This window comes from Tauraco erythrolophus, chromosome 8 (assembly GCF_009769465.1).
Source record: "Tauraco erythrolophus isolate bTauEry1 chromosome 8, bTauEry1.pri, whole genome shotgun sequence".
NCBI lineage: Eukaryota > Metazoa > Chordata > Aves > Musophagiformes > Musophagidae > Tauraco > Tauraco erythrolophus.
Window position 1 is genome coordinate 14,486,291 of NC_141472.1, and position 24,297 is coordinate 14,510,587.

Below are 24,297 nucleotides of genomic sequence, written 5' to 3' on the forward strand. Positions count from 1 at the left end.
GGGGCTGCTGGCGCTGTGGAAACTCCGGGAGGGGAGGCGGAGGAGGGAGAGCGCTTTCCCCGGCACGGGGAAGGGCGGGCCTCCGCCGCGCTTCTCGCCCGCCGAGGGGAGCTGGGTGCCTTCGCAGCCGGGAGCCGCCGAGGAGGGGCCTCGTCTCCCGCCGCCCCGCGCTCCGGGCCCCACCTTTGTCGGGGTGGCGGCGCTTCTGTTGCGGGGGGCCGGGGGTGCGCGGTGGAGCCCGCCCGGCGCGGGGGGCAGATGGGCCGGGATGCAGCCGCAGCCCTCGCCGTGAGCGCGGAGGGGGTCGCGCCTCGCCGTGGAGAGACTGAGGGGATCGCCGCCAGCTTCCCGGGAGCGTGAGGCGGCGAGGAGGGGCGCCGAGAAGACAGAGACCTTTAACGGGATGGGCCGCGGCTCAGCCGTAAGCCCGTAGAGCTCGTTATCCGCGCCCCGGGACTGACATTGCTGTAGAGGCGGGCTCGCGCCTGGATATGTTTCGTTCTCCAGCGGGCTGTTTCTTCGCTGCCGTGAAGCTGCGTAGGAAATAAGCGTGGTTCCCAGCCCAGTCGGGAGCGTGCCGCCGTTCCTGGGCGGGGGGAGATGCCTCGGGGCTGGGAGGCAGAAGCAGGCGCTTCCTCAGCGTGCGCGGAGCGCTGCCGATTCCCGAGACATGAAGGCAGGCGCGTGTAATGGAGTAAGAGCGAAGACGGCTCCTCTCGTCTGCTGTTTGCCCTTCCAGACGGGATCGTAAACTGAGAGAGTTGAGGAAGGCTGTGCGAAAGAAGGAGGAAATTCCTCTCGTCGTTTCCCCCCGTCTCCCTTTTTTTTTTTTTTTTTTCCTCCCCCGCGTCCTTCTGCCTCGATCCTCGGCGTCCCCAGGTATGACTGCCTCACTGCAGCACCTTGTGCTGGTGCTCTTGCTCTCCAGTGCCACCCTGCTGCTCAGCATTGCGGCTGGTAAGTAGCCAGTGGGTGTAAAGAACTAGCCATTTTGGCAGAGGGAAGGGGGGTGGGGTCGGCTGCTATTTGGGCACATCTGTGTCTCCTTAAAAAGTGGTGTGCATCTATTAAAGCGGCGAAGCCTGATAAAGTTTTGAGATCCCGATACGTTAAGCGTCTCGGAGAATAAAATCTGCTTTATTGTGTAAATGAACTCGACCTGCATTCGAGATGTATGCTCTGCCTAGATCTGCTTCTCTGTCGAATAACTTGTTTCAGTTTTGGAAAAATATATAATCTTTTTGTTTTGCATAACTCGCACTTTGTAAGGTAATGCAGGAATTTTTAATATGTATTTTAATCGTCAGCAGAGCTGTGCCTGTTTTGCTGTGGGATCTTTGGGCACAGCCATTTTTAATTTTATCAGCATCGGTGCTTTTCGAGGCCTTTCGTGTGCTGCAGGTTTATGACAGACTTACTGTAATGTATATATTTTTTTCTTGGAGGAAAGATCTGAAGTAAAAATTTAGATATTTCTATTGTCACTTCTAATTATAGAACAGTAACACAAAACACTGTCGAGGAACACTGAAAGATCTCGAAGAGTACTCTTTTTCTTTTTAACAAGAAGTTGGAAGCATATATGCTAAGAGCATCCTTATTCATATTTTTGGACACTCTAGACCTATTGGAAGCTCAGTGTCAGATATGTAGGATGTTTGGCTGTGATATTGGAAGAGATGATGTGTTTTGGTCTGACATCCTTTGGTTTTCTGTCCTGTTGACAGATGAGCAGGTTGAAGCCTTCTGAGTGTTACTCAGCTTTGTTAGGCACTAATACCAATTCTACTTGCTGTATGCGTTTTCCAGCAGTTTTGGAAGACTCCTAGGACTTTGAGTCTTTTTACTAATTTGGATCCAATTTGCAGTGTTTGCTTTTTTTAGTGTTATTTTGTGATCTGATGTGTATAATTCATAAATAAATCCGTGTTAGAAAATTGCTGTATCTTGCTGAGATGACCCAACAAGCTGATGGTAGTTTCCGTATTATATTTCAGTGAGGTCTTAAAATTGAATTACTTGCCAAAGTTGAAGATGCTTGGTGTCATTATTATTAGGAAAATCCTGTAAATTATACAGGATTTATGTAAATGTTTAGGCAATTTCTTCATCGCTCTGACTGGACAGTCCCCGATTTTCTTGCTTTTGCTTTTTAAGAGGTCTTTTTCAGGAAGTTATTTAAATAAAAAGATTCATATTGCCTATATCATCCTGACCTTTGACTGCTACTATTTACGATTGATGTCTGCAGCATCTCTCTGTGGTAGTTTGAGGACTGTTTTTCTCTTTTCTCTTCTTTCTTTTTTTTTTTTTCTGAAAGAAGGGACTTCTGAAGGTCAAAAGTCCTGGTATTAAAGCACGTATGAACCAAGAATGCCCAGCATCTCACCTTTACTTTCAAATACAGTTTTTGAAAAGTGTAGACTTTTTTTTTTCCTTTTGTGAAAACTTCAGTGAGTTGGTAATTTCTCTGCCCTGATGAGGGAGAAGGGTTACTGAAGGAGTGAGTATGGATTTGAACCAGGCCAAGGCTGGGCATTTGCGATACCAGCCTGTTTGCATGGTTTTGCCAATCCACGTCAATCCCGACTGGCAACAGCGTTGCCAGTATTTCAGTTCTGGTTTTGCCTTGTTAAAAGGGAATTAACGATGCCACCTTGTTTGGTTGTTTTGTGAGTAGGAACCTATTTTCCCATCATGATTTATTTATTAATTGTGAAACTTTAACAATCCACATTTTAAAAAACCTTGGTTATAATCATCTGTAAAAGTAATTACACGGGTGATGTGAGCTTTAGTTAAAGTAGCTAGCGGTTGATTTTAAGTTTACACTGCATTTCAGAAAAAAAAGTCTATACATGGGGAAGCTACACTAATGTGTAATTCTGCCCTTTTATGTTCATGAAAGAGCCAACACTCTCTCTTCTCTTCCCCTCCCACAAAGTAGGAACTGTATGCTCCCATCAGAGTGAAAATGCTGCCTTTGTAGCCTTGAAAACTATTAATTCTAACTTCTGATTAGTGAATGGATGATATATTTCAGTAGTGTATAGAATGGAGTGTTTATAAAAGCAAAATCATGACATCAGAGGGAAAGTATTTTTATAAAAGGTTTGTAAATTTCTGTCTGAAGGAGAATATCTGGACCTCCTTGGGGAGAGCTTCACAAAGACCTGAGCTTACTATGGGCAGGAAAGGAAAGATGTAAAGATGCATAAAGAAGATGGCAAAAAATAAAATAATCTTACAGTGAGGCTGTAGATAACAGTTTCACTCATAATCTGGAATATGAATGAAGAAAGAAGGTAGTTCTTCCTTCGCCTTTGTAACTGAAGATACAATAAAGAACTAGCTCCAGATTCAGAGTAATTTGCTGAATTAGGGGGAAAATACTACTGGCTTCCTCCATAAAATCCAGATCTTGACAGGTATCTAGTAACTCTGTATTCAAATCATGTATTAGTCCTTGTAAAGAGAAATGCTACAGTAAGGTCATTTTACTGATACTAGTCTTAGGTAAGAATTTGAGGAGTTAAAAAAGTTATATTGGGGGAAAAAAATGATTTGTGCCGCTTTGTTTTTAGTTTGTCAAATGACTTGAAATACCTCTTTCTAAATCTTTTGTTTAGAACTACGGGACATATTTATATGCCTTTATATTTTAGAGGATTTGGATGCGTTAATCATGAGGGTTGTGTCTGAAGAGGTAGTTGGTGAACCTTTGAGCTGTTCCCCACTATTGCTGAAGAATTTTGTTGGGGTGTTCGTATGGACCTGATATTAAAGATATAATCTTTCAATTTTTCACTTGCTTGCCTTCTGTGATATGCAATACGAAACCACTTTTCCTTCTTTATACGTATCCAGGGTAGACAGCATTCCATTGACAAATGTATAAATTATTTGCGCAAAGTATAAGGTGATAATTAAAGCAAATAGAATATCCTTTTATCTTTGGAAATCTTTCCATAAGTCTGTATCTATGTGGTTCAACAGGGCCGCAAACCTTTTTCAGTGTGAATGGAACTGGATAGAGATTGAAGTATTTTCTTTTAATGATCATTTTAATTATTAATTAAAATGAGTGAACTGAAGCATTTTTGTCCAATTGTGTCTTGCCAGTTAAAGTTACTTTAGTGTCTCAACACAATTTGTTTGAAATATGAATTGTGTGACATGAGGAAAAGCCTCCTTCAGCTATTCAACTCAGTTCTTCAATGTTTTGAATTAGTAACTGACTCTAGGTATCTTGCATATTATACAGTTTTTTTTAAACCTATCTGCACTCCAATTTCTACTTCTTTACAGGAGCTATACCCATTGTTTATGGCTCATTCAGATATAATCTAAAAATTCAATTTATTTTTCTGTTTGACTTGGGAGCTGTCTCAGAAACATTAGCCTAGCAGATGGAAACAGACTGTTTGCTTGAGGGGCATGACTGATATGCTTGATGGATAACCACACGTACAAGTGCAGTCTGTACAGCAGACTAGGGCTTCATTAACTGTCTAGTTGTGTAAACAAAGAGTGTAATTGTGAAAGCACAGTTTTCTGCACAGAGCCATCCACCCAGCTGAGAAGAGCCATTTTTCCTTTAGGTAGATCAACTTGTATGAACCTCTGTGATATTTCAGCTAAGCTGCTTCCAGTTCCCAAACAAACTTAAGTACTTCTGTACTGCACTGTGCTGTGTAGGCATAGCCTGTGAGGAAATGGAAGCTGCACTCATCTAATGCCTGAGGAGCCCAAATTTCAAGCCACAAGACATTACAGGGGTACTTCACTTCAATATGAATGGTTTTACCCTAAAAGGAATGGTGTGTAAAAGGTTGGCTGAATCGTCTGCCTGTCCTCCTCTGATGAAGGAAGGCAAACTTCACTTCACCCTTGACAAAGAAAGAAACATAACTGTATTTCTTGTAATTTTTATGGTGAACTTTGTATAAGTGGTTGTTTTGATGGCATCTCTGTAGCACGTATTATGAACTTCTCTAAAAAATCCTTCGTTGACTTTTACATCATTGTCCCCCCTGCCTTTTTATATTTCATTAAGTATTTCTCAGTAGTCTGTATGGTCAGTGGCATGGTTTCCTTAGCAGATGTCACCTTCCTCTGCCTTGCTCACCAAAAGGAAGAGAAAGTCGGTATGTTAGGTTTATCAGAAATGTTTTATTCCTAACAATAGACTGCGTGGCTTACTGTCACTGGAGCTGTATTGTGTTTGGACTTAGTCTGGCTGTGCCGTGAGCAGGCTGTCATTTTCTGAGCAGAATCTAACTTTCCCAGCCAGGGCTGTGTGCAAGCAGCGTGTGAAGTTCCATTTGGAACAAAATGTTTATGCCCTGAATAAAACAGTCTTGGTGATGCTTTATGTTGGGTAGGGCAGGAATCTGTGCATAGTTTGCATGCAGTTTTAAATATTAATTTTATTAAGCTTGTAGACTTAGCAGAACTGCTTGCTGCTTGAATTTGACTTTAAAATTAAGTGGAACAGGAGTGAAACAGTGTTCTCCAAAACAGAAAATCAGTTTGAGTACTGAAGTGTTGAGTTTTGTTTGGTTTTTTTCTTTCTTTCTTTCTTTCTTTCTCTGAAGTGTAAGTTTATAGACATGTAGAGCTGGAAGTGACTGCTCTTCTGTTTCCTTCATGGTCTGGTTGCTGGTTGTGTAGGTACGGATCACAATGTTTGTTTAACATTTCTAAAATCTCCTGTGAAGAGAGATTTCATAGCCTGTCTAGGTAGTCTGTCCTGTTACAGTGCTTAATTATCATGATGTTCATAATGCAACAGTAGTAAGTTTTTCCCCTTTCTATTCTAAAGCAAGATCGTCTAAGATATGCCTTGATATATGGTAATCCATCTGAAGATAAGCATGGAGTACGCACACAGACGATTGCCAGGGAACATCGGTCTTGGTAACTTATGTTGAAGCCTGGTGTCTTAAACTTGGCTACAGTAGTTTGCAATGGGAAGCTTGAGTTGACTATCAATGTTTTAAAATTAAGTTTTTGTAATTTTTAAAAACTGTTTTTGAAAACGTATGCTCTTCCTAAAGTTCTGATCTCTGATGGTGCCCTCTAGACTCAAGGAGTCTGTTAATTGCAGAGCCAGGAGCTGGACTGAGCAGCAGGAGTGGAATCTGATAGGAGAGGTCAGTCTGGATGTATGACCAGGAGGAGGAAAGGCTGTCAGGAGAGGAGGGATTGGAAAGGATGAAGGATTCAATCCGGTTTGCAGTGGGATGAGAACCAAGCTGTATTGGACAGCCAGAACAGAGATGGTCTTGTATTTGTCAGACTTGTTTGGAGAGTGAGTGCCTGCAGTTGTGTGGTGGAATTAAGTTAATCGTGCTGGGGGAGAGAAAGAAAGTGTAGTTGTAGGTAACAGTTTTGAAGATTTCTGTTCTCTGTTGTGAGACTGAATGACACCTACTCAGTAGATAATGCCTTTACCCTCTTCTCATTCCGTCAGCTTCATAAGTTTGGAAACCACAAGGTTTTTGGATGGTGATGGCATTTTATTTCAAGTCATTGGGATGTGTCAGTTTACTCAATTGCTGTCTTGGGTGGTTTGCATCAAATCACATTTTTAATTTTGAACTCTAAAGGTGTGTGCCTGCTGCATCTCTCAGTACTTTGTATTTCCTCTTTTGTCTCTTATTTCTGTGAGAGAGGAAGGGAAAAACAGGTTCTATGGACACAGAAGACTCTCATTGCCGTCTGCAAACCCTTCCATCACCACCATTAACTTATGAATCTGCTGGCCAATTTCAACCATATGTGAAAGATGCTGAAAGTCTCAAGAGATTAACTTCTTGCTGTTTTCATGAAAACTAGGAATTGAATAGAAGAGGCAATTCCAAGGTAGAGGTTTCCCCAAGGGGAAAGTGAAGCAGAACTCAGCCCAGGTAATTCTCTTTGCTGAAAACTGGTTGCCCAGTCAGTGCAGGGGTGCTGGCAAGCATGTTGGTGCATACACCATTCTGGAATAAGCCCAGTATATTTTGTCTTCTGTTCACTCGGCATGTCATAGGAGATCTGGGGGAGAATTGGAGATATGTTTTGTGGGAGGGGTGGGAGTTGGGTAAGAGGTGTGGGAGAAAGGGCATGTTTGTAGGCAATTAGTCTGTAGTTTGTGGAACAACTTGTATTTCTGAGACAGCATAGTAGGCAAATATGTTTACCTAAACTTCCAAAACAGTGGCCACAGCACATTACTTGAATGGCTGACATCCATTTATGACTTCACAGTGTGTATGAGTAACTTGCAGTTTATGGCATGCATTGTTTTTCATCCTTTCAAAACAGTCTTTAATTGACTATCCTGTGTGTAAACTTAGCTTTAGTTCAAGTAGCCCACACATTAAAACTTCCATATGATCTTTTCTCAACGGTGCTGTAACTAACTTATGTTTTCCCTGTAGTCCCTTTGAATGTTTTTGTCATGTGTTATACTTGCTTGAACCTGTGAAGTGCATGAAAAATAGTTTTATTATTCGTGTTAAAGTTGTGTTTATTACTAGTGTTATTATTTGTGTTAAGTAATGGAAAGGCATGTATTGTCACCCTCTGGGTTGGAGTAAACGGCAGACAGTGACACAGCTCGTGGTACAGTGAATCTCCAAGCTGCTGTGCAGCCTGTTACCAGCAAGTGGGCAAGGTAGTGCCAGCAGCAGCGTGCAGCGGCGATTACTATTACATTTAGCCAAAAGCTGATACTATGTTTGTGCTCCTTGTTCTACTATATATACTTTCTCTATTTTGAGTTGTAAGCAGGACAGGTGTAAGAAAATACGGGTAAGAGGCATTTTTTTGTTGTTGTTGTTTGAGTGAGATGACCGAGAATGTAATCGTAGGTCATGTATGTTAATTGGGCTCCTTAATTTATACATTAGAGAATGCAGCACTTAATGAATTATCCAAGTATTGGGTGTTGCCAGTGTCATCTTCCAGGCTCATCATTCTTGATGTGAAGTACATTTCCCTCTGCTTAAGTCACAAAGGTCAGGTTCACCTGGTGGGAGCAACTTTAACATAGTTCAGTGACAAGAATGACTGACTAAACATGCTCTACTGCTCTTGCTTTTGCCGTATCAGACTTAATAATTTTGGCTTGTTTTCTGTTAAAAATAGTGTTTTATTTCTGCAACCAAAGCAGCATGCATACAGATACTTGGAACAAAACTCCTAGACCATCCTGAATTAGGTTTTCCAAGAATTTAAGGTATTCCACAATCCTTTGCTAGTCTGAAATTTGTTAGACTTGACAAACATATATCAGGAAGAATAATGGGTTTTGTTACTGTTCAAACTATTTTCTATACTAATGATTGTATTAAATAAACGATCTTACAGGGGTATGTTTAGTTGTTCACTGCTAAAAAGTATTTCCTTTTGTTAGTGATGGAGTGGTTCTGTTGTAGTTGGTTTGTTGCTGAACCTACTTGAAAATTAATCTTTTCCTTCTGATGTTACGCTTCAGAGAGAAGTCAGTAAAGCTGATTTAGTTGGAGTGGTTTGTGTCCCTGTACTTTCTAAGTTGCAAAAATCTTGGTGCAGACATACTATACACGGAAGATATGTGCTGTATGCTGTGAACTTTGCTAGTCATTTTATTTGTTTAAAAGCTGAACCCTAGAAATTATTTTTTTCTGTATTTATTTGCAGACAAGTGACCTTCCTAGCCGAAGATCAGTGTTTTTTTTACAATTACTGATTCTTAAATATAAATTTTCATTATATTTAGCTGTCTGAGATATGAATGATAAGTAAGGCCAATATAGTAAGCTGAGAAATACTAAGATTGTAGTAGGAAAATTGTGGCACCTCTCTTTTTAGTTACACTGTGGCACTGCCATATATATGCAAAGCAGGCACTTAGCCCAAGAACAATTTTTCTGTATTAAAATAATTCCAGTTGCAATCGGAGAAGGATAAAAGGAACCCTGTAATGAAGTTCGTCTGGATGCCACCACGGTGTTGGTTTCTTATGTTTGCATGTTTAAAGTTCTTTTCCTTTATTTCTAGCTGTAATGGCCCAGGCCAGGGAGCTGTAGCTGGAGCAGCTGCCATGGTTGAAATAGCCACGGAGGCCTGGGCTCTGCCAGCTGTAACAGGAGACAAGCGCTGGGTCAGGGCGCACGCTCCTGTCTCGCAGGGCTTGCTGCTGGTGTGTGAGTAGGACTCGGCCGAGAAGTGGAAGAACTCGTTCCAGCGTTCTGTGCTATTCTTGCTCGGCTTTGCAGGCTGCGAATCTAAACGAGTGAAAAAAAGATGTGGAAACAGTTTATTTCCACTTAAATTCGGGTAAATCATTTCTCATGCCCACTTGCAGCAGTATTTCAATCTCTCTTAACTTTTTTATGTAGAACAGATGCAAATCCCCAATTCTGGTGTGTATTGCACAGATACAGTGAAGACGACTTGTAATACATGTATGTATGTTTGTGCGTCTGTATGTGTATATATCCGTGTGTACTCAGTATGTTACCAAAATTCAAGTTTACCAAACTGGTTCACTGCTAAAACGTAATATTTTAATATTAGCAAATTAGCTGTTTGCATGGTGTTCTTAGTTTCCAAAAAGTCCTTATAAACAGCTTGTTTTGTGTGACTGATAAACTTTACACTTATTAATTGCATCCAGATTGTACTAGGACCTGTTAAATAATTTGTCTTTTAGTTATATTAAGATGAATCTGGCCTAATTAAATTTTAGTTAAATTTAGTCTGTAGTAGTTAATGCTGTTGCAGTAGAACACAATTATTTGGCCACAGTTTTTAACATTGTTTTAGCTAAGAATTTAAAATTTAGTAAATTTTTTTCCTGAACTTTTCAGTACAAACTTAAAAATATCTTAAATGGCAAATAGAGAGACTTTCTTCGCTTTTATTGTTTCCTGTCAGAGAAGTAGTACCATTAATGAAGCTGTCAGCAAATTTATCTTCCCTTATTTTAAGATGTAGAGGAATAGAATATTTGTGTGCAAAACAAATAAAACTCTAATTATTGTTTTACTAATCTGCATGCAGACTGTATAAGGCTACTTAAAATTGAAGATGTGGCCTTTGGGCACAGGAATACACAGTCCAAATATGATGCAACATAGTAAATTAATTTTAAAAAATGAGGAGAAGGTGTGTAAAATAAGGAAGAATAGTGATAAAATAATAATATAAAAACTCAGACAACTTCATTGTTTTGCTTTGAGAATGCAAGAATATTTTCTTCTCCCATGTGCAGAGAAAAAAAAAAGGCAGCGAGAGCCTAAGACACTTGAATAATAAATAGTGCATAATGTATGAAACTGGCAAGCTCATTCAGAGCAGAAGTCACTTCACTGAGGAAATCTAGAGACGTTAAAGAGGGAATGCAGTAAAAGTGATGTTGAATTGGGTCCTGCTGAAGAACGTAAGAGTTAAATGTGAAAGCAACTATTCAGGTGTCATGTACTTTGAAGCAGTCATCAAAACAAAGTCCTTCATCTTGAAGAAGTGAAGATCAGCAAAAGGAGGCAGATATTGTCAAAATGATACCATGGACAACAACTTGATTTTCCTAACTGGTTTTGGAAGGGTGGGAAAAGTAACAAAAGAGCTGAGCTGAAAACCTAGTAAGGCATGGAGAGGAATAAAGAATGGCCTTTGAACACAGGGTAAGCAAGGCTGTGAACAGAATTGGTGATCCAATAACAAGGGAAGGAGATAGGCGGAAAAGTCAAAAAGCTCCACAGTTAATTAAGATTCTTACTAAAAATTGAAGGACCAGTTGGGAAGAGCGGTGAACAGTGTGTAGCACATAGGGCAACATATGCTACACTCTTCCTCCTTCTCTATGTCCTGTTAGAGAAAGAAGCTTGCACTAGCGGAGTGAGAAAGCATCTGGAATTGCCAGTAAATCCAGAATATGTCCCGCAGAATTGTCTGAACTGCACTGTGTGTAGCTAGTACCCATCAAAATAGCAGCAAACAAATTTTTGTTTGAACTGCTGGGACTGTGAAGAAACAAATGAAAACTGAAATTTTAACTTTAAAAAAATGTTTTTATGTGGCGAATAATGCAAAACTTTGCTGAGCATATTTTTACACAAAGAACCTGAATAATCCATAGTTGTACTAACTGAAATAAGAATTTGTGTAGAATCTCAATCTGTTTTATGACTTTACCTTCTTGCATTTGGTTAGGATTAATCTTCCATAAAATTGTTGTTAAAATATTTGTGAAAATCAGTGCAGTGTCTTAGGTAATGCTTAATTTAAGTGATTGAATGGCTATGGATTTTTGCAAACAGTACCTATGTTTTAACATTTATTACTAACAAGAAGAGATACTGCTTCTCTTTGGTGGCAGGTTTCACAGGTAAATACCGTGCATATGGTATCTTTTCTGCCAACTTCAAATCTTAAAATGTAGTTAAAGCCATAGTTTTTAGACACCAGGATTCAATGTACATTTAACAATGCTGTTATATATAATTTCTAAACTTCCTGCAATATGTTCATGCATATAATGCAAAATAAAAACCAAACAAAAGATGTCAGCAGCCTTTAGACAGGCTTCTAATTGAAGTTAATAGAGATAATTCTAAATACTGAATTTCTTACTCTATCAGCTAACTTGTTTTCTGTATCTGATTACTGAGGGGAAGACGAAAATTTATGTGAATGTTCTGTATTTAAATGGAAATTTAAATAAGTCACTTTTCCCTTTCTATGGTGAAGCGATGCCAGTTATGAGCCTCTCAGTGTTGCTTTTTTCACATATTTTTGTGTTCATGCTGTAAGCTTAAAACCAGAATCACTTTGGGACAATGAAGTTAGGTTATAGTCTATTTTCAAATGCTTATTGTACAAGATCCTGATGTAATCCCACCAGCCTTTTAAGTGTTTCAGTGTTCTGAATACTTTATTAATTTATAGAAATTTACAGTTTGTTCTTTGAACTTGACACAGATTTTGGAGATAAGGCATTTTAGTGAGGTTATCAGGAAACACTGAGAAGTAAGCCTATTGCAATATCCTTGCATCTCCAGATAAAACTAGACATCCTGACTGGATGTTTACCAGTGTTATTACAGGACAAGATATTTGTGTCTTGATTCGTTTCCTAGATTTGCCCACCCTTCTCCACCCTTGGTTTTATTATTCTTTTTAGGATGGTTAGAATAAGCATGTAATGCATTTACCTTTATGTTACTGACATATGCTTTCAGCATATAATTGCAACTAAATAGTTTCAAATAATCTAGGAATGCCACATGCAAACACTTATTACTTTTAGCTGAAATATATAATACCAAATGAGGATGACGTATGCGATGGAATCTGGTGTAAATTCCTTTGTGGTGATTACATAAAGCACTTAGTTTCAGTGCTTAATTGATAACACTGGGGCTCGCTTCACTTCCGTGAGGTGTGGGAATCCAAGGTGCAGAGGTAACTGCATTCCATCAAGTTTCAGTCTAGACAGGCACGAGAGCATCATTCATCCTGTACCAAACAAGGAAAGCTAATCACCTTCTTGAAAGTGACCTTGCAGCTAAAGAATGTGCCGTGGTGGGCACAAGGAAAGGCAAGTGAAGAGCTCAGTGCTATCACACCAGCAATACTCTTCCTAGAGTTAAGGGTCTTAACTCTGTCTGCATTGCAGAATGTTGGTTTCTTCTCATTTCACAGAGTCGGTGGTTTTGGAAAGAAATTGGTTTAATGAAGTGCTGTCCTGCTAATTATATTTGATTGAAGGAAAAGCTTGTTAATCTAGTTAAGGAGAGAGGAAGCTTGAAGTACACTTTTATAGCAAAAAGTATTAGGAAACACTATTAGAGACTCGTATCCCTCCTTTAATTGAAGAATAGTAGAGTAAGCTTTGACTTTTTCAAACAAGGTTTTCAAGGAAAGAGCTTGCTTATTTATTTTAAGGGGATGTGTTTGCTTCTAAGACATATCAAAATTCAAAGGTAAAGTGTGATGTAGCATAAGCTGAGCCCAGTTTAATTAGCTCTGCTGTATTTGTTAGCTTGGTTTCTATGTAGATGCTACTAGAATTGGTTGGGGAGGGCTGCTGAGGGGAAAAATGGCAGAGCTATTGAGGAAGGAGTAGAAAGGTATTTTCAAATTTTCTTGGTGATGTGAGGACAAACAGCGAGTACCAGATGCCTCTGATAGCATCGGAGGCACAAGCAGTGACATGCATCTTGGTAGCTTGAGGATACATGTTAAGAACTCATGAACCAAGAGTTGTAAAGAAACAGGATCAGTTCATATAGAAACTAAATAGTATGCCCACTCCTTTGCTTTGATTGCCTGTGTGCGTGCTCTGAGCCTGCAATAAGTGTAAGATAGCTCTTGAAAAGAAGTTGTGAGCGAGAACATGCAAAGTGGCTGCAGAATATTTGATGTACAGTGAATTTCCACTGTAATCTCATATTGTGTTTTATCTGGCTTTGTGGATGTCATTCCTTCTCCCTTGTCAATGTTCCTCTTGAGCAGGAGATGATAATCCCTCCACAGTTTAAGATCCAAGTGGAGCACTTAAAGAAGGGAAGCTGCAAAAGTTGTGTTTAGCAGACAGTGAGTGAAATTCTGTAGTTTTGTTTTCACAAGCAAAACCAGGATTACCTAAAAGGCAGAGCATTAAAAACAAACATGAAATTTGTCATATACAACAAAAAAAGTCATTATTGTAAATATTTGTCTGACCTTAATTCAGCTGCTTTGTGCATAATTGTGAAAGTTTTTATAAAGTATTTTTCTCTGCAGGATCTCTGCCTCATTTTGTGGAAAAAGGGGTGATTTCAAGTTCTCACAGAGAATAGACTTTTGCAGTTGCAGACCTTCCTGCTTCTTTTTTCCCCTTGGATGTTATATCCCTCAATTCAGAGGTGGTTCTTCACATGTGGTTCTTCCTTGGTATTCTCTCTTCTTCATTTTCACTAATTTCCCTTATTTCAGTTACGGTAAAAAGACATTTTTATTTAAACTTGAACATTGCTGTTTTATGCATTTCTTCACTTTAATGAAGAGAAACTAGTTGTATCATGTTACTAAAAGGAGATCTTTGATAAGTGCTCAGATCAACTGGGATGCATAAAGGAAGTGCAAAAGACTGAAGTTTATTTTTCCCTAAAGGAATGCTTGGCTTCCCGACTCTTCTGGTATGCTTTCTAAAAGTGGAGCTCTTTTATTTTTCTAATTTTATTGTTGCAGAACACAAACTCTGAGAATCTTGATTGACAGATCCTCTGTGAATGTATGATTTGTTCTGGGGGATACGCAGTGGGGTGAGATTAGAGGCAGTATAGAACAGTCATTACCTACGTAAACTTGGCTCAGTATAGCCCATGAGACGTGGCACATCTACTAATTCTTTTAAACATGCATGAGCTTGAGTGAGTAATTAAGGAAGTGATTTGAGATATATATTTAAATAATGCTTTCGGAATAATCATATGAAGGTTCTGTTAAGATTTGGGGAGAGGGATAGTTAGGGTAAAATTGTGGGAAGTGCTATTCCAGTCCTTGGGGAATATACAGGTTCCATACCACAGATTTCCAAACTTTTTCTCCTGTAGTACGCTTGATTAGAGGGCTCAAGGGCTTTTGAAAGGCAAGCTGGTAATATGTGTAGAAGACGACCAAAATTATTCTCAGTGTTGTCAACTAATGTATGGGAGAGAGGGGAGGTGTGACAGTTCAAAAAGAAAATCATCATGCTCTCTTGGAGATCTGTATCTAGTCATTAGTGTGATACAGATACCTCTCCTTGTGTTTCTGCTAGAATTATTTTGAATTCTCGTCTTTGTGTTTAGAATTGTATTGTGCAAGACTGATGAGATCAGGCTTTGGAAGTTAGCTTAGAACTGCGGTAGCCTTTGCTTGCTCTGCCCTTCCTATCCTTCCGGTTTTTATTCACCAAATGTATACAAATGTGAATACAAAGACTGTCCTCATCTCAAATGTCTCCATTTGAGGAAAAAGAGTTCCTCTCTCCAGTCCCATACCTGGCATATGGAGACATTTATCCAATTCTGTTAAGGAGTGCAGAAGATTTGTTTTAGTGTGTAGTAATAAACCTCTCATAGGTTTGAAATAAACAGAATTAAACTAGAGTCAGAGATAACTAGGTCTTTAGCAGTGATACTTCTAGACAGAAACTCTTAAATTCATTTTTAATGATCTGCTTTCATACTTTTGGTCATCAGGAGCTGACAAACGATACAGTGCTGTCTGTCTCTACAAATTCCAGTGCTCTGAGTTAAATTGTCTCAAGTGCAAACGATTGTATCAAGTAGCAGTGCTTAAGCAGCACAATCAATGTAGGTGTGTGTGAGTGCTGCACCCCCTTTGCACTTACTAGTGGGAGCACCAGCAGCATTAAACGCCACCAGCAGCTTAAATCGGGATCCCCTGAGTGGCCTGCTGGTTCGTGTTCAGGGCCTGCCTAATTCAGGCTTGCTATTTCTGGGTGGAACACAAATAGATGCGCTCAAAAGGTAAAGTTGCCTGCTGCCCTTCAGGACAGAAGTTGATTCGGAGGCAGTATTTGGCTTTTGCCTTGAACCTGTGACAGTATTGAAGACACAGCATTGTTGCAAGCTGCAAGTCCAGATATTTTGTAAAAGCAGCAGAAGGAAAAGGAAATAGTAGTTATGGCTGCTACAGGAGACGAAGAAAGGAAATGGGAGCCTCCCTCAAGTGCAGCCACTAAGCAAACTAGTTAAAAATAGCTGCTTCTCCCCTCTAAGCAATTGTCTAAGTTACCATAAATGTTTTTTTCTTCTTGGGAGCTGGAGACAAGTGTCATCCTCTGGATTTTCTGTTCTGAGACACCAGTTGTGTTTTGAGAACATGTGCTGCACACACCACTGATTATTGCAGTACAGATGCTTTAAAAAAAAATAAATCACGAGGCCTAAATGTGATCTTAATGAGGAAAAGTGTTAGAGTACTTACAGACTGTGTAGACAATGGGTGGAAGGAGGACCACAGTGGGATGAAGTATCTAGCTGTTGCTCAGCATGCCACCAGCAGAGATGAAGAGATCTCTGGTTTGCAGGCTCCTGGACCATTGTTATCCACTTCACCCTTTCTTTCATTATAATCCCAAACTGGTGGGGTTTTTTTAGAAATCTTATAATTGAAAGCTGGTTGTGAAAGCATTGTGCTTATTGAAACTGTGCTTACGGGGAAAAGTAGTGAAAAGTAGTGAATTTATTGCAGAACATAAAACTATTAGATATACCAATTTTAAAATGAAAATTTGTTTTTTAGAAGGCTTAGAAATGCATTTATTAATTTCTTGCCATTATTAACTACTCTGTTTCAATTCTACACAAATAGTTCAAAGGAAAAAACATTCTCATTTGAAATATATTTTGGAGTGTTTTACCTGCTTAGTTAAACTGAATTTTTTATAGTCATTTCTGACTTCTCAGTTTCTTTGACTTGTTACCCTAGTTGGGCCACAGATTCCAAATATCTGTTGTTTTGTAGCATCCACTCATCTTTGTCTGTTTGATTGAGTTGCTACTGTGAAGTTTAATAAACACCTAAGACAGCTGAACAAATGACTAAACAGTTTTTTTTTTGGTAGTGTACAATTGCCCAAGTATCTTTTAATATCTTTTAATGATTCATCAGAAATGTGGTGCTTATTTGATAAGCACATGGTGGATATTCCTTATTTTAGATGAAAGTGGATTTCTAATCTCAAGCTGTATCTATTTCTAAATTAGCAAATCCAAGTGTCCGTACTCTGTTATGCATTCACTGCATTTAGAAGCAGCAGTAAAGCAGAACATTGCCTATGTAACCTTTTTTCCCCTTTTTCTTTTGACAGTCTATATCTTTGTTTTCACTTGCAATAAAAACCCAAAGCGTAGACACGTGAGCATGTTTCTGAAATTTCATTACCCTTATTTCCTTTGTGTGTTTTCACTTTTTTTCTCTCTTCTGTCATATGTTTCCAAGTGCCTGTTCTGCCTGTGTAAGAGAGAGAAGAGGTAATTTGAGCCTTGGTGTTATCCAGTTATGTTTCTGGACTGTTTTAATGTTTAATACTAGTATACATAAAAGTACTCTGAGCCCTTCCTTCCCTGTAGATTTTGAGACATTCCTAGACACAAAGGACATTTGAACGACCATATGAAACCCTAAGAGCATTTTCTGTTAACCTTTCCTGAAGCTATTCATTTTTCACGTCTCAAGTAGTGAGTTTAATGTGAGAGAATCCAGTGGACTGCTATCTGAGAATCAATAAAAGTGGATTATATGGGTTTACTCAGTTCTTACTAATTTCTCAGTGCAGTTTGGTGAATTTTAAGCTATATATACATATATATATATATGAAACTTTAAGGTAGTTGTGGCTCTTTTTTTCTTGTAATCAACTGATTATTGAATCTGGATACTGAAACTGAATCATCAACTGATGATTCCATTCCCTTTCTGTTTGTAACAGCTGTTAGTTTTGCTAATAGTGAACTTTGTAAGTTTTCTTAAGGCTCATTGTCTGACAGAGAGCAGGATGATTATGGTCTTAAAATTAGTGACTTTGGAAATAGGAGACAACATTTTAAGTCATCTTTAGAGAGTTGGAACTTTTCACATCCAAGTTCCAAAAAGGAGGATGTAGTGTTATTAAATTCCTGAATTAAAATATGCTAGTTGCCAAACCTTACACTATTGCTATGTTAAAACCATTAGGAATGGACCATGGACATTGAACTATAGTTTCTTTACTATGGAAGAAACTAGGTGCAGATTTCAAACTGTATTAATAAAAAAGTACATTAGAATTACAAGTATTGAAATCTGTTGTGACATACAGATGGATAGTGGATGAAAAAAGAGAACGTATGCTATAGTATTGGTTTATAGATGAAAAGATAAGAGATCTCTAAAAGATAAAGTTAATGCAGTAATTTACTGCTTGGAAGTACAAGAAATGCCAGTGAGGTGAAAGAACGCTAATAACATAATTGGAGATAAACTCTTTTCCTTCCTAATTTTCCTCTATGGCTGAAGCTCTAGGCACTAGACTGATGTGAAGAATGAATCCTCTTCGCAAGATCTATGTAATAAAAGACCTCTTCAAGCATATAAAAAAATATAAAATCAAATTTGAGTTAGTCGGAAGAGGTGGGGCAGAAGGGAATTGTTTTGTGCCTAAAGTAGTTGTCTTTTGATGTTAGCCTGACACATGCCGACAATTTGTGCATAATTACCTGTCTCTGACATAGTATGAACATGTTCTTTCTCTTGGTTCTGTTTCCCTCATATGTAGTTTTGTTTGGTACCGAACACTGAAGACTCTGCAGAGAACCAATATATTAATTAAAAATATGTTGTATCTTACCATTTTTGTTTGTTGATGTAATTCTCTAAATACTACTGAATACAAATACAAACCAGCTGTAGAAGTGGCTGAATTGTCTCTTAAAACCAGACATTTGAAGTATTGGAATCTCTCAGTTCAGTTAAACATTAGGACTCTGTTGTCCTTTCTCATGTGAAAGATTAACCCTTGCCAGGGATGGGCACTGTCTGTAACAAAATGTCAGTAAACTTTTGTTTTCTATACAACAAATATTCCCTGCTTCTGCTATCTTCACAAATTCTAAAGAATAATAGAGTTCTTAGTATGTGTTATTCTGAGTGCCAGATAACAGGCAGGAAATATATTCTGGTAAAATAGGGTTGTGTTAACATATTCATTTATTTTTCTGATGAGGAATGGAGGCATAAAGAGTGGCTTGCCACAAATCATCTTTGGTTGTCTTTGGTTGAATGCTGCTTGAGTTCTGCACTTGTTGACTCATCCTGTAGCCACCATATAACTCCTGTATCCCCAGTTCTGCCCAAATGATTTCATCCTGTGGGGTAAGAAGATACTTTAGTTTCAATTTGAAAATTGTTGCTTGTCTTGGGAGATTAATTCCATAAATGTGCGCTGCTAGAAACTTTCAAGTCTGTATATGTTTGCAGAGACTTTCTTGCTTGAAATGTTGCACCTTCTTCTGTGATGCTGATTCTCCTTATGCCACATTTCATATCTTACCAGTATATTTGGATGAATTAGAGGAGCATTTTATGATATTTTTAAAATTTTGAGATTTGACTGAACTGATTTCCAGGAAAGAGCCTAAGAGAGAAAAGACTGAAAAATCAGTCTTACAGGCTGTCTTGCATCTCGATACCCTGATGAGAGCTGCCTGCAATAAGGATATGGAAGCAATTAATTAAAACAAAAAACAACAAAAAACCCAAACCTAACCCCAAACCAAAAAGCTTTATATATTGAAAACAAGATGTCATTAAAAAATCTCTTGCTGTATGCTTTGAACCTAGCAGTTTATTTCCTACTGTTTCTTGCTACGATAATATTTTTTTTCTAACCACACCATTGTGACCAGAATCATAGAATAAATGCCTGGTACCTAAAGGGTGAGCAAAAATAGGATTGGAGGTAAAAAAAAAAAACCTGCTTCTACAAGGCAGAGTTGCTCTTTAGTGGAGACTATAAGCGTTTCCAATCTCTCTTTTCTCTGCTTCAGTTGTATCTTCTCCCTGGCTTTTGATCTTTTCATTTGGTTTTGACCTTTTTTGCTTTTGTCTGCTTCTCTGAGCAGTGGCACCACTGCTGCTTTCTCCACTGGCCTGTGTTCTGTCTTCTCTCTGCTTTTCACATATTAGCACTCTTAGTGTTTTGGTTTCTTCCCATTTTGTGTGCTTTCCTGGCAAGAGCAAGGAGCTTAGGAGAGAGTTGTGCTTTTAGTTCCAGTTATACCAGAGTAGATGCTTGGCTGCTGGAGGAGGAACTGAAGGTAAGTTCACCTCAGCTCATTCATAAAGCGGCTGAGCACATTTTTACCTGCCTATGGAAGCATCATGTGCAACAATCCAGTGTCCTAGAGAGACTGTAGAGCACGTTCAGTGCTGCTGGTCTGTGAAAAATTGAGTTTCCAAACTAACAACAACTTCTGAAGTTTTTCAGAGGCCTATAATTTTGGTACTTTGTCAATAAAATGAGCAATCCTCCCTCTATTCCCCTTCCACTTCCCCAAAAGAAAAAAAGAGCTAGCCACAAACTGACCAAAAGCCACACCCTTGGTATGAGGCAGCCCGTCTGCCACATCTTAAAAATTCAGCTTCTTCCAGTTTTAGAATTTGTCAACAGAATACTTAAAAAAATGTATTTTGATATGGACTTCACAAGCTATTTTTTCTAGTCTTATTCTCAGGTATGACAGCGTCATTTTAACAGAATCTGTTTTTCACTTCTAAGTAAAATAGTAGAAAAACACTTGCTGTATGAAATCTGTGGCCACACTGATAGTCTGGCAAATATCTTAAGCAACCGAAAATAGAGTTCTCCTAAGATGTGTCAGATCCTTAATTAGAGGCAGAGTTCCAGGCTTGGTTATAATAAATGTAATTATTCCCTTCTCTCTCAATTTAAATTAAAAGTAAGTAAATATAAATAATGTCAGCCCAACTGCCCCTCAATGCTGTCCTTAACTGGCTAACATTGAAAAGATGGCTAACAATGCAATTAATTTAGAAGAGGTCCTAAAACTTGAATTTCAGGTTATGTATATGAACATACTGAGCTGAAATAATGTGAAGATAAACTAGAACAGGAATGCTTTTGGTGGTGTTCGGTTTAACAAAACTAAGTCATGATAAATCAGACATAGTGTGTTAATGCAAATATATATAACCTCTTTGACCTGTGTTGCCATCATGTCTTCCATGGTTGTGTAATTTGATGAAAACTTTGTTTCTGCTTGAATTTGTTTTGTAACGTTATGAACAAATAATAAAATAAAATAGTAAAATAATTTCATCAAGTTTGCAGGGAGAAATCTGTAACTCCTAGCAAAATTTTTTTAAAGACGATAAGCAAGCAGTCTGTTATCTAATGATGGAGAATTCACATCACTGCTATTCTGCAGCTCGTCCCCACTTCTGATGCTTCTCAAAGAAGTTGCGGGCTGTGGAGGACAGTATTGTAGTGACTGCTCTGTCTTGCTTTCTGCTCTGTAAAGCAGAAGGACTTGTGTTCAGATGACTGTTTTTAATGGATCCATTCACTAGTTACACATCTTCATGCAGAGCATAAACTTCTTCAGAGCTGCACGTGCTTTGAGTTTTACAGTCATGCTTTCAAATAACAAAACCTTACACCCCTGTGTAGAGAGATTTTTGTGTTCCCTCTCTCTGGGACTTCCCCAGTGACACGAACTGTGTCTGACAACTAGTTTTACATATGAAAGATTGTTCTAAAGGCCTTTACAGAAGGAGTAAAAGTTTTCTTGTCATCTTTAGTCTTGTGAAAACAATGGTACAGTTTTTACTGGCTTATGCAGGTGAAGTGTTGCAGCTGGCTGCTGTGGATGAGGTACCTCCTTGCCCCCTCCATATTTTTAAGATCCTGTATGAGGCAATTTAGTTTCTAGGGGAACCAGCAAGAGGTTTGTTGTTTCTTAATTGACTTGTGACTGTTTTCACTGGGCATGAAATGTGATGAATCTTAAAAGGAATACAAGAGACTGGCTCAAAGACATGGCAGGGGGAATTGGTGTAGAGTGCCCCGTCTCCTTGTTTTGTCCGTATACTCCCTTTGAAGCTTACAGTGGCTGTGTTGAAGTAGTTACCCTTCTTGGAGGGGAGTTTCATCCCCATCTTGATGAAACATACGAGGTGGTTCCCGCAGCAAGCAGAGACCTGTGCCAGGTCTGCCATACATTGCCAAAGGGCCACGGATGGGGCTCTGGCTGTTGGGGGGGATTCCAGTAAATGGGCCTTTTGACACTCATGTTTTAAATTCCCCAATGCTGCAGTTCCAGTCACTGTTTGTGATGAAATCATGTAACCAGTAAATTATTTACAGAGGCAGGCCTAGATTGGGGGAAGTGCCCTCCTTGTGAGGTGAACGCTCCCTAAAGCAACTGAACAATAGAGAGCAGAATCAGAGCAGAATTTAAATGAAGTACAGATTTTGTGGCAGCCAGCCAGAAGGCCAGATCGGGTTCTCTAAAGTGCTGGCCGGGTTTGTCTTCATAATCTGATACTGCAGCCCTGGAAGCTTGTAGAGCTTTCTAGTTTTGTCTATAAGGTGACTAAAATGTGTGATTGTCATAACATCTTCTAATAATTGCTACTGTGGTTTTGCTTATCAAGAACTTGGAAGAGATTCACAGATTCTCTTCTCAAGTAGTATTAGCAAAGCTGTGGAGGCAAGGTCACTTCAGTTCAAGTCAAGCTTGTTTAGAAACTGGGTATGCTAACCACTCTTGGTATGGCTGAAATACTATATTTAAAACAACAACAGCAACAAAACTACAGTCCTCCCTCTTCACTTCCGAACCTGCTCCCACTCTCCACACCCCAGGCAAAAGCCTGACTGAGAACAAAGTTGTTAGCAGATTAAAAAGGTCTGTTGAGACGGTCATGCATGGATTATGTAGGGCTGCCAGGACCCTGTTCAATCCATATCATTGTCTGAACAGAGCACAGGGCAGAGTTAGCTAGCTGTCTTGGATGAGTATAAAGGAAAAACCCAGCAGAAACAACTGTATTTTAAGGGAAATTTCAAACGAACTTGAATTTCATTATCTCATGTGTTCTTGCTGCTTTCAAATATTCAATTACCCAAACTTCAATTTATCATCTAGTATTATCTTTACTGGCTTTAGGTTATGTCAGTACATCTTTAAAAACACTCTGTGAAAGTTTTTAGATGTGCAATTGAGGTTAATCAATTAAGATCAAATATTTAACAGTATTTATTACTATAATTTATTTCCTATTTTTACAGGGTTTATGGTAATTATGGGTATGATACATTTTCAAAAGTTTTGTGAAGCTGAGAAATTAATTTTAAAGGTAGATTTTTTTTTTTCCTTCCCTCTCACTAAAATGGCTACCGAAGCATGCAGACAAAATCTTCTGGACCTCTCTAAATACTCTTCATGAACAGTAATAGATATCTTGCCTTGTCTTTCTCATTCATAACTATTTACTGTGATTTCTTCATGATTTCATTAAAAGCAAACCATTATCCCACAGGAAACAGTTGATTTCAGAGCTAATATATACCACTGAAAGAAATAATATTATTTTTTTCTGACTTATCATGGCTCATGTTTTAGATAAGTCTAGATAGTCAATTTTTGAACAATTCTGTGTAACTTACCCTTTCGTAATGAATTACCTCTCTTTGTCATTCCTAACAGTGCAACTGAGCAGTGTTCATTGAATAAATACAATATCATAGCTAGAAAATACTTTAAATCCTTTCAGCTATAGATAGTCATCTGGTGGGACAGAATCTGTGCATTTTGGTGACTGAGAAATGTAACCTCTGTTTCCGATGCTCTGGTAGCAGGTAGGGCGAAGTGAAGACTTGAGGACTGGTACGTAAGCTAAGCTAGCCAGCTAACTGGAAGCAAAGGTTAATTTTTACTTGTCGTTAACTTGATGCAGAATGATGCTTGCCCAGGGTCAATGCTAGCATTGCGATTTGCAAATGGTGTTACGCTTTCATCATTCATACCGTTTTTTGGGTTTTTTGGTGTTCTTTTTTTTTAGTGAGCAGTTTGTGTTGGTAGAACAGGTTCATTGTTACCTTTGAAAACGAAGTAGCCCATGAGAGAGTCTGTTGTTTTATTCCAGAAGGTTTAATACACCATTCTAGCTGCACTTCTTTTAGGTAGATCAGTTTTATCCAGAAACACATTTCTCTCTTGCTTCCCCTCCACTTTTTTCATTTCAAGGCAAATAGAAATAATTTCTCTATGGAGATAGTATATAATGTGGTTTTAAAGATGCCACATAAATATGTAACCATGAATACAGAATTTGGTTTTTGCACGGGGTTGCTTTTTTTTAGGACATGTCTGCAAGTAATGATAGTTGAGGTTTGGTCAGTAGGTGCCCTTTGAGGTAGGGAGAGGCAGAAGAGCTTACAGTTCTTTTCTCACTTGTCCCCAGTTCTCTGTCGCATTCTGGCAAGGGTCTTCAGGAACCAGGCAGGAGACTGCAGTTCTTGGAGCTGATGATTTAGTCATCCCTCTACAGCAACAGTCAATATTAAGATATCTCTTTCTTCCAGCTTCTCTCCTGCTCCTAGCTATGTATTCCGTTGTCTCCCTTGTACTCATCTGGAACCCCTCGTTAAGCACCTTTAAGTCACTAACCTTGCAGAAATTTAAGTTATGTGTTTGTGGGTCTACTGACCTCATTTTCTGCCAGACTGATGAGTTACAGCAGCTCATGAGGGTTCCTGCTGTG

At 38.9% G+C, this 24,297-nt stretch overlaps 1 protein-coding gene across 1 annotated transcript in view; it reads left to right on the forward strand.

Moving 5' to 3' along the window:
* Window positions 1-881: 881 nt before the first annotated feature.
* Window positions 882-24,297, forward strand: part of BMPR2 (bone morphogenetic protein receptor type 2) — a 103,968-nt gene continuing 80,552 nt past the window's right edge. The window contains exon 1 of the mRNA XM_086615881.1: window positions 882-957. Coding sequence (XP_086472007.1) covers window positions 882-957 — 76 coding nt within the window. The remainder of the gene's footprint in view (window positions 958-24,297) is intronic.